Raw genomic sequence first — 10,406 nt, forward strand, 5'->3', positions numbered from 1 at the left:
TTGTGGAAGATCCAAAAACGGAGGACATCCAAATGTCGACGTGTCTGGGTTCACAGCACCATCCAGAAACGCACTAAACTTGGTGAATTTCACCGTCTTTTAAAGGAACTGCGCCGGGATGATAGTCGCTTCCAGCGTTATATGAGAATGATGGGTGCCCAGTTTGATACCTTGCTAGATAGGGTTTCTGACAGGATTTCACGAATGGACACCAACTACAGGCGATCTGTCTCAGCTGCGGAGCGCCTTTCCATCTGTCTGAGGTAAGGGCGGGGCAATTTCATAAAATAACGTCAATACCAATAAATATACAGCATAGCCTATCTATCATTTTTGCTGTGATTTAATTCCAATATATTGTATGAAATGATAGTATATATTGTCCAATGTAATGAAAACATGCCGAAACAAATGAATTATGTTTATTTGTATAGACTCTAAATATTAATAAGTCTGTTTTGTCAGGCCATAAAATGATAAGGGGAAAAAGATTTTCTGAACGGAGTTTGGATCGATCAGCACTGTAGCTTCTCAATATAGCCTACCTATTAAAAAATATATAGCCTACCAACATCTACTTAAAATAGGCCTACATTTATTGCTCCAAATATAGGCTACATAAATGTAGCCTATTTTAAATACTTTATATTAAAAAAAACATTAAGGTAACATAATTAAAAATAGTAATAAATACTAACAACCCAAAACATATAAAAAATTTAATCTGCACCAAAACTGATTTTACATGTTTTCTATGCTACAGATACCTTGCCACAGGTGACTCATTTAGGACAATTGCCAACAGCTTCCGTGTTGGGGTCTCTACAGTGTCCATGATTGTCCCTGATGTTGCCGCTGCAATATGGGACAGTCTTGTAGAAGATTTCATGCCTGTGCCCACCACAGAAGAGTGGAGGTCAATTGCAGTAAAGTTTGAAGAGAGGTGGAATTTTCCCCTCTGCTGTGGTGCACTTGATGGTAAACATGTTGTCCTCAAAGCACCTCCCAACTCAGGATCCCAGTTTTTTAATTACAAGGGAACATATTCCTTAGTTCTGTTGGCAGTTGTGGATGCCCAATATTGTTTCAGGGTAATTGATGTCGGGGGCTACGGAAGAACCAGCGATGGTGGAATACTTGCCAACTCCACTTTTGGTAAAGCACTACAATCAGGTACCCTCCAACTCCCTGCTGACCTGCCACTACCAGGAGCTGACCACCGAGGACCCCAGCCACATGTGTTTGTCGCTGATGAGGCTTTTCCACTACGGAAAAACCTCATGAGACCCTTACCCGGGCGCATCCTTCCAAGAGAGCGTAGAGTGTACAACTATCGTCTGTCCCGGGCTAGATTGGTGGTTGAAAATGCCTTTGGGATCCTTTCATCCCAGTGGAGAATGTACAGGCGGGCCATTGAGGTCCACCAGGATGTTGCTGAGATGTGCATCAAAGCCACCTGCGTTCTCCATAATTTTCTGCGCAGGACATCCCAGACACCTGAGGAGAGGAGGATCATCCCAGTTGGTGAGGTGGAGCCGCTGCCAGGTCTGGGAAGACTTTCTGCAAACAATTCCGCTAGAGAGGCTGTCAGGGTCAGGGAGGTCTTCACATCCTACTTCTCTGCAGAGGGAACTGTTGCATGGCAAGATGCTGTCTAGTGCACAAGCACTTTACACTGTGTCTATATATTGTTATTAAATTTATTATTAAATTTATTTATATATTAAATATATTTTTATTAAATAAAAACAAAATCAATCAGTTCATTCTCAAACAAACTGCTTTAATACTTAAACTGATTTGTGCACATATGTGATGATAAAAAAATACACACAAAAATGATATAAATAAATGAATTACTCCAACATACTTGTAGTCACACTTGAGTCATGCTTATAGAAAGGCACATATTTGTTACCATTATATATATATATATATATATATATATATATATATATATATATATAGGTAAAACAAAAACAAACAAACAGTTCAAATTAAAATAAACAAATTACTTTAACACTTTAAAAACCTATTAGTGAACATTCGAGAATAGAAAAACAAAAAAAATATAAACTGTATGTGCAACTTAAAGCATTAGTTCACCTAAAAAATGAAATTTCCTGATAATTTGCTCACCCCAATGCCATCCAAGATGTTCATGTCTTTCTTTCCTCAGTGGAAAATAATTTTTAAGCTTTGATCCTCTTTATTAATTTCTCGAATTGATTTCTCAAAAAAAAAAATTAATTTCTTTTCCACTGAAGAAAGAAACACATGAACATCTTGGATGGCATTAGGGTGAGAAAATTAGCAGGAAATTTCATTTTTGAGGTGAGCAAATTATTTAAACGTACTGTATAAAAAAACAGACAAAGCCTACTTCCTTCCTTGCAATGGTTACCAACCTTATACTGGCTCCAGATTCAGTGTCACGGTGTTTGATTCATAAATCAATTTATGAATCTGAAATTTAACAAATTATTTTTGTTGTTGAGGCAACCGTTGTAAGGAAGGAAGCAGGCTTTGGAAGAAAAGCTCATCCTCTGTGGATGGAGCTGCGGCTGGGGCTGGTGTCTGCAATGTCTGAAGCAGCATCCTCTCAACCGACGTGTCCCTGTCCCTCTTCCGAGTCCTTCTGTCTATATGAAATGGAAACACATTCTTTGAATTTATTCTGAATTCCATCCATGGAATAGTTTGTAAAAATTAGTTGATGTTTATTGTATTTATTCATTTTAGTTTGAAATCAGGAAAAAGACAAAAATACATGGATCAAATATGAAAAGGGAATATACTAAATAAATAATAATAATCATAACAAAGAAATTCAGACAAACTTGAATCATGTACTGTAGAAAATCCTGCTGTGATCTGATTGGCTGACTGAGTCTTGATAAAGAGCACCTGTGGCCCCTTACTAATTATGTTTCAGTCTCCTCTTGTTTGAACCAAAAGCTGTTGTTCAGACATGGCTTGTGTGGAATTGTTGACCATGTAAGTTTCCTTTTTGATTGTTTGTTTAGTTTAAAGGATTATGTGTTTTATATGATATATTGAATTCTAGTTATGTTTAGTAGCTCTTTAATGTTATACTCATTTGATTGTTAAAGCTGATTTCAGATGTATGATTTAAGATTTGCAAGTGTGTTTGTATTTATTAATGGTTTTGTTTATGGGTTTTAGAAACCAACAATTACCATCACTACCGTCTGTGAAATGTCTACTCCTATATGTCACCACAAATAAACTGGGAAAAGTACTTGATGACTGAATGAGTTTTAATGGACCCACCATTCCAGTAGCAACAGCCAAATCAGCCTAGAATTTCTGCTAAATTTCTACATGGTCCTTCGAGCCGGAGAGGCTACTGGAATGGAGACTGAGGATGACTGTGTGAAACCTAAACGTTCATCAAGGATTGTAAAACCTCCAAGATGGCACAAAGATTATATGATGACTCCGTTAAATCCTTCAATGCATCCAGTTGGACAATTGTCACACCAGCCAGAAGATTTGAGCCATTTGGTTGCATCACAAGGAGCTTCCATTACTGCTACTCAAAATGAGGTGAAGTCTTTGTCTGAGGATATTAAACAAATGAAAGGAATGTTGTTGGATGTGGGACACATGATGAAGGATATGCAAAGGAAAAGAAATTCTTCATTTTCTACTGGTTCTGAATGCAGTTCTATTCAAGCATCCCCTGTTCATATCCCCATACAAGCAAACCAGCAAGATGAGATGAACGCCAGAGATTCTATTGTGGATGAGTTGAGTGAATGTATGCGACGACATCAAACCAAGCAGGATAATGTGCTTTCTACACCACCAAAAGTTCAGAGACAAAATACTTTGCCCTCATCTCAGTATGTGCCACCTACCTCTTCAATGCCTACTTCCTCAGCAGCCACCACTAGAGGGCCATCAGAGAGACAACACCAGCAGCTTTCTGATCCATGTCCACCTGTTAGGCTCTCAGTTCCTCTCCCAGATAACCTCAGGTCACAACCTTTAATGCATCCCAATGTAATGGGTGAAGGCTTAACTCAGCAACAACGTAATGGTCTTTCATCTTCAGTCAGTCATCATCAAATGAATCCCAGTTTTTATCCCAGTGATCAACAAGTAGGAAGGGATCAAAGCCTTTGGCCGCCTGATCAAATGCAAGGAAATGCATTTTGTATGCCTGGTCTTCCGTGGATGCCTCCAAGTTGGCCAACCTTCCCTCCAAATGGAGGATTGTTAAGGCCTCCATATCTACCTGATTTTCCTTATCCAGTATTCTATCCATCTCATATCCAAAATATTCCACCAGTTCCTTCAAGGGTTGCAACGTTGCCTCCTAGAGATTTATCTGCTGGATTTACTTATGCTTCTCTTGGTCATTCACATCAAACTTCTTTAGAACAGCAGACAACTAGAACTGTACCGCAGCAAGATAATCCTTCCATCATGTCCTATCAGAATCCTTTGATACCCAGAGTTATAACCACTGCATCAGCACCTCAGGGGCAGCAAAGAGATGTGAATCAAATAACTGCACTTTCCCCAATTGGAATGCAAATGATGGTACCTAACCAGCATATGTCTATTCATTCACCCGTGAATGTGCCCCACACAAGTATGCCAGCTCTACATCCTTCCAGGTCAGCCCGTATTGAAAGACTTTCATTTCCATATTTGAAGAGTGATGACCCCCAAGAGTTTGCCATGCTGAATATGGCTTTAAAGAATTTGTTACCCTCAGAGGAAACTGAGCAATACAAGTATCATATTCTTCTTGATCATTTGAAGTTGGAGGCAGCTCGACTTCTGGCCTTGGCTTATGCCCATCATTCCCAGCCTTATACTACTGCCTTAAAAGCTCTTCAGAAAAGATATGGGCAACCCCACCAGTTGGTTCTGCGAGAGATTGCTACAATTAAGAACTTACCCGCTGTACGTTCAGGAGATTCTGTTGGATTCGGCGACTTTGCTGTACGAGTCCAAGCTCTTGTGGGAATGCTTCAATCCTGGGATCATGAAGAAGGAGCGAAGGAATTATCTTGTGCATCACATGTCCATCAGTTACTCAGTAAACTTCCCGCACATCAGGTTGCTAGTTTTGCAAGATATGCCAAAACCACCCGACCAGACCAGTCCTATAACTTGGTGAATTTTTCAGTTTGGTTGGAAGAGGAAGCAGATTGTCAGAATCTAGCTACCCAAGTGTTTGAACAATCTAAAAGTATAAAGTACCAGGTAAGGGAAGCAAGGCCTACCAAGTCCCAATATCACACAGCTACTTTTCTTCATGGCATAAGTCAGGGAGTTAATTCCACTCAAAGAAAGAACACTGAAACTGCAAACTACGAAATTCAGCGACACGGCAAGAAGGAGGGCCTTAAACCATCATGTGCAAGCTGTGGCAGTAATGATCATCATCTCAGTCATTGTCCTGAATTTCAAAGCTTCGATACGGCAGCCAAACGGAAATGGATTGTTGACAATAATCGTTGTTGGAGATGTGGTTGGGCCCATAGATCATCTAAGTGTGACTTAAGAGGAAAATGTCCATTGTGTCAAGATCGTCACTTAGGAGTACTGCATGAAGTAAATGTTCGCAAACCAGATTCTAGGATATTTTATTTGAGCCGATCAAGTGGTCCGAACTCTGTTCTTCTGAAAATTGTGAAGGTAGTTCTGAGCCACAAAGGAAAGACTCTGGAGACGTATGCCATCCTAGATGACGGTTCTGAGAGAACTATGCTCATGTCTTCTGCAGCAGAGAGTTTAGGTCTTCATGGGGCGGCAGAATCATTGGTTCTTCGAACCATTCGGCAAGACACCGAGAAAATTGAAGGTGCAACGGTTTCCTTCACCATATCTCCAGCTTCTCACAAGCAAAGTAAATACCAGATACAAGGTGCATTTACTGCTCAAATGATTGACTTACCTGAACAGACTTATCCTGTGCAAGTCCTACAGAGACGCTACCAACATCTAAGAGGCCTCCCTCTGGAGGAGTTTCAGAGAGTTAAACCTTTGTTACTAGTGGGAGCTGATCATCCTCACCTTCTTTGCTCCAAAGAGCGAGTACGTTTTGGTCCTCCTGGAAGTCCAGCTGCTTTGCATACTCGACTGGGATGGGCATTACATGGACCTACTTCCTTGGGTGAGAAGACTAATTCCACGGCTCAGTGTTTCTTCCAGGCATCTCTCTCCATGGATCAGTTGTATAAAGATGTGGAGAAGTTATGGCAAGTTGATGTAATTCCTTTCTCTCAGACTCCAAAGCATGCTCTGCGGTCTAAACAAGATAAGAAAGCTCTCGTGTGTCTAGACGAGAAAACAAAGCTTGAAGAAATCAACGGAATCAAAAGATATGTGACTCCTTTACTTCGAGTTGAGAATGCACCAGTCCTTAAAGCATCTCAAGAGGCAGTAATGCCGGCTTTGCGTCGAATGGAGAGACAGCTAGCTAAGGATCCAGATCAAGCAGCTATTTATGAGAAAGAGATTCAGAAACTCATTGAAGCTGGATGTGTTAAGAAACTGAAGTTAAATGAGATTAATCTCAGTGACGAATCTTGGTATATTCCCCACCATCTTGTGGAACATAATGGCAAGCATCGTGTGGTATTTAATTGTTCCTATCAGTATCACGGAGAGAGTTTGAATGCCTATTTGTTACCTGGACCGGTTCTAGGCCCTACCTTGATTGGAGTTTTACTTCGGTTTAGAGAACATCAAGTTGCGATAAGTGGAGACATTAGATCAATGTTCCATCAAGTTTGTCTCCTGGCTTCTGATTCTCCTTTGCTACGCTTCTTGTGGCGAAATATGAGAAGAAATGATCCAGTCGATGTCTATGAATGGCAGGTTTTGCCTTTTGGTGCTACGTGTAGTCCTTGTTGTGCCATATATGCTCTTCAGAAATGTGTTCAAAACCTTCCTGTCGAATTTCAAGATGTGCAGTCTTCTGTCTTGCATTCCTTTTATGTGGATAATTGCCTACAAAGTTTTCCAACTACTAAAGAGGCCAAGGAGATGCTTATGAAATTGCGTTCTTCCTTGGCTGAAGGAGGTTTTGAGATTCGACAGTGGGCCAGTAACCATGTCTCTGTGACTGACCACTTACCAGCCGAAGCTCGTTCAGTAGATACTGACCTGTGGTTAAGTCATGACTGCACAGATCCATGCGAGGGAACTCTTGGATTAAGTTGGTATTGCTTGCAGGATACTTTGAGCTACAAGCACCGTCTAGTGGAGTATACTGTCCTAACTTTGCGAGTTGTATATCGTATACTTGCTTGTCAGTATGACCCTCTGGGTTTTATCATTCCATTCACGACACGTGCTAAAGTTCTTCTGCAACAATTATGGATGAAACCTAACAGAGGATGGGATAATCCAGATATCCCGGAGGAGATCAAGGCAGCTTGGAAGGCATGGGAAGGAGAGTTGCCAGATTTGGTCAAGCTCCAAGTACCTCGATGGTATGGTCCAAGAACGAACTGGGAAGATCCAGTCATCAGAGAGCTTCACATATTCTGCGACGCATCCGAAAAGGCCTATGGTTCAGTTGCCTATTTGCGTCTTGTAAACGGAAACGGTGAGATTTCTATATCTCTGGTTATGGCTCGTTCAAGAGTAGCACCGAAGAAGACCATTTCTATTCCTCGTTTGGAACTGTGTGCTGCTCTGACCGGGGCTCAGCTGGCAAACCTGTTGCAAAAGGAACTCACCTTGGATGTTGAAAGGGTGACACTTTGGTCTGATTCCACAACTGTGTTGACCTGGATCCAGTCTGAATCCTGCCGGTACAAGATCTTCGTGGCAAATCGCATTACGGAGATTCTTGAGTATACTAGACCGGATCAGTGGAGATATGTTGACACTGTAAGTAATCCAGCAGATGACATCACTCGAGGCAAGAGACTTGATCAATTGTCCGCAACCAGTTCTTGTTTTCAAGGACCTCCCTTTCTATATTTGCCCCATCAGCAATGGCCAAAATCTCCAGCCTTAAGAACAGAGGAGGTTGGGACAGAGTTGAGAAAACCTTTGTTTTGTGGACTTAATCAAGCATCAGTAAACTCTCTAAAGTATGATGCATCTCAATTCAATACCTGGTCAGAGTTGATTGCAGCACCTGTTGAGAACCTCTCTATGGACTTAAGAGCTGAGACTAAACCTTCTCAAACACAAGCAGAATTATGTCTTTTGCGTCAAGCCCAGATGGAAGATTTCCCTGAAGAATATAAACTGCTTAAAGATGGTCATGGAGCTCCCTCATACAGCCGTTTAGTTGGTTTGGCACCAGAGTATGATCCCGTTACAGAGCTGATAAGAGTGGGTGGACGACTTCGTCAGAGTGAGGATTAGGATCTAAAACAATTGGATTAATAGCTTCAAGATCCAGAGAATCATGTTACCGAACTTTTGGTTGCTGATTATGACTCCACTCTGTGCCATCCAGGACCACAAAGAGTGTTCGCTCAGCTTCGTCGAAAATACTGGGTTCTGAGAGGGCGACAATTAATAAAGAAGATCCAGAGATCATGTCTTGAATGTAGGAAGTGGAAAGGTGTGCCTTCAGTTCCTAGAATGGCTGATCTACCGGTTTCCAGACTTCGCCTGTATAAGCCCCCCTTTTGGTCGACGGGTATGGATTGCTTTGGGCCTTTAACCATCAAAGTAGGTCGCCGACATGAGAAGAGGTCGGGCATTATATTCAAATGCCAGACGACACGGTGTCTTCATTTAGAACTCCTCTCTGGTATGGATACTGACAGTTTCCTCTTGGCCCTTCGAAGATTTGTAGCCCGTAGAGGTAGGCCCTATGAAATATTATCTGATCAAGGAACTAATTTCAAGGGAGGAGAAAGAGAACTCCGGGAGGCATTTTCGCAGCTTAGTCCCTCTTTCCAAGAGATACTTGCCCAACAGCAAATTAAGTTCTCATTCAATCTGCCATATTCTCCCCATTTTGGAGGTACTTGGGAGAGAGAGATACGGTCTGTTAAGACGGCATTACGAGTAGTTCTGGGAGTACAAGTAGTCTCAGAGGAAGTTTTGTATACAGTGCTCGTTGAAATTGAGGAGTTGTTAAACTCAAAACCTCTCGGCTATGTATCTTCAAATCTTTCAGACCCTGATCCAATCACACCAAATATCCTACTGACGGGGCGGCGAGATGCATCTCTTCCTCAAGTGATGTATGCAGATTCAAAACTACTTACCCGTAGAAAGTGGAGACACAGCCAAGTTCTTGCGGATCGATTCTGGGTCAGTTTTGTTCGAGATTATCTTCCAAGTCTTCAGACTCGTCAAAAGTGGGAACTTGATGGTAATCCTATTGCTCCTTCTGCCATCGTCATGATTGTGGAACCTCAGCTTCCTCGGGGACACTGGCCTATAGGGACTGTCAGTAAGATTTTACCAAGTTCTGATGGAAGAGTGAGAGTTGCTGAGATCTTCAGCAAAGGGAAATATTTAATTCGTCCAGTCAGCCGTCTGATTGTTCTTCCTGAATTGACTGATTCTGATAATTCAATCACATGAACTTTCTGTAAATGCAAATATGTTAACATATTTGGGGCGGCTGTAGAAAATCCTGCTGTGATCTGATTGGCTGACTGAGTCTTGATAAAGAGCACCTGTGGCCCCTTACTAATTATGTTTCAGTCTCCTCTTGTTTGAACCAAAAGCTGTTGTTCAGACATGGCTTGTGTGGAATTGTTGCGTTGTTGACCATGTAAGTTTCCTTTTTGATTGTTTGTTTAGTTTAAAGGATTATGTGTTTTATATGATATATTGAATTCTAGTTATGTTTAGTAGCTCTTTAATGTTATACTCATTTGATTGTTAAAGCTGATTTCAGATGTATGATTTAAGATTTGCAAGTGTGTTTGTATTTATTAATGGTTTTGTTTATGGGTTTTAGAAACCAACAATTACCATCACTACCGTCTGTGAAATGTCTACTCCTATATGTCACCACAAATAAACTGGGAAAAGTACTTGATGACTGAATGAGTTTTAATGGACCCACCATTCCAGTAGCAACAGCCAAATCAGCCTAGAATTTCTGCTAAATTTCTACATGTACAATACCTCTAGGCGGTTTTGGCAGGGATGAGGCAGCATCAGATTCAGCAACAGCACTTGACTCTGCCTCGCTGCCATCTGTGAATGGGTCAGCCATGTCTGTGAAGTGACAATAACAAAGATGCCTTGGTTTTGTCTGACAGAATGAATATTATTCGAGATTTCAGTGTAAATTACAACACAAATCATTTTGATACATCATACATTTCCAGCCATGCTATCTATACTTTTGCAATATCTTTACTGATCTAAATAAAACTGTTTTCCGTATAATTTTCCTGTTTTATTCAGGAATATTATATATATTCACG

General features: G+C 41.0%; 1 protein-coding gene across 1 annotated transcript; it reads left to right on the forward strand.

The window, feature by feature from the left end:
* Positions 1 to 2,987: 2,987 nt before the first annotated feature.
* Positions 2,988 to 8,370, forward strand: LOC309505849 (uncharacterized protein; the record flags this gene model as incomplete). The annotated part of the gene is made up of 2 exons (XM_082179313.1): positions 2,988 to 2,997; positions 3,187 to 8,370. Exon 2 carries the CDS (start codon positions 3,346 to 3,348, stop codon positions 8,368 to 8,370), a length of 5,025 nt encoding a protein of 1,674 aa, XP_082035439.1. The 5' UTR covers positions 2,988 to 2,997; positions 3,187 to 3,345.
* Positions 8,371 to 10,406: the final 2,036 nt, after the last annotated feature.

The sequence above is a fragment of the Leuciscus leuciscus genome (genome assembly GCF_965113295.1).
Source record: "Leuciscus leuciscus genome assembly, chromosome: 9".
Lineage (NCBI taxonomy): Eukaryota > Metazoa > Chordata > Actinopteri > Cypriniformes > Leuciscidae > Leuciscus > Leuciscus leuciscus.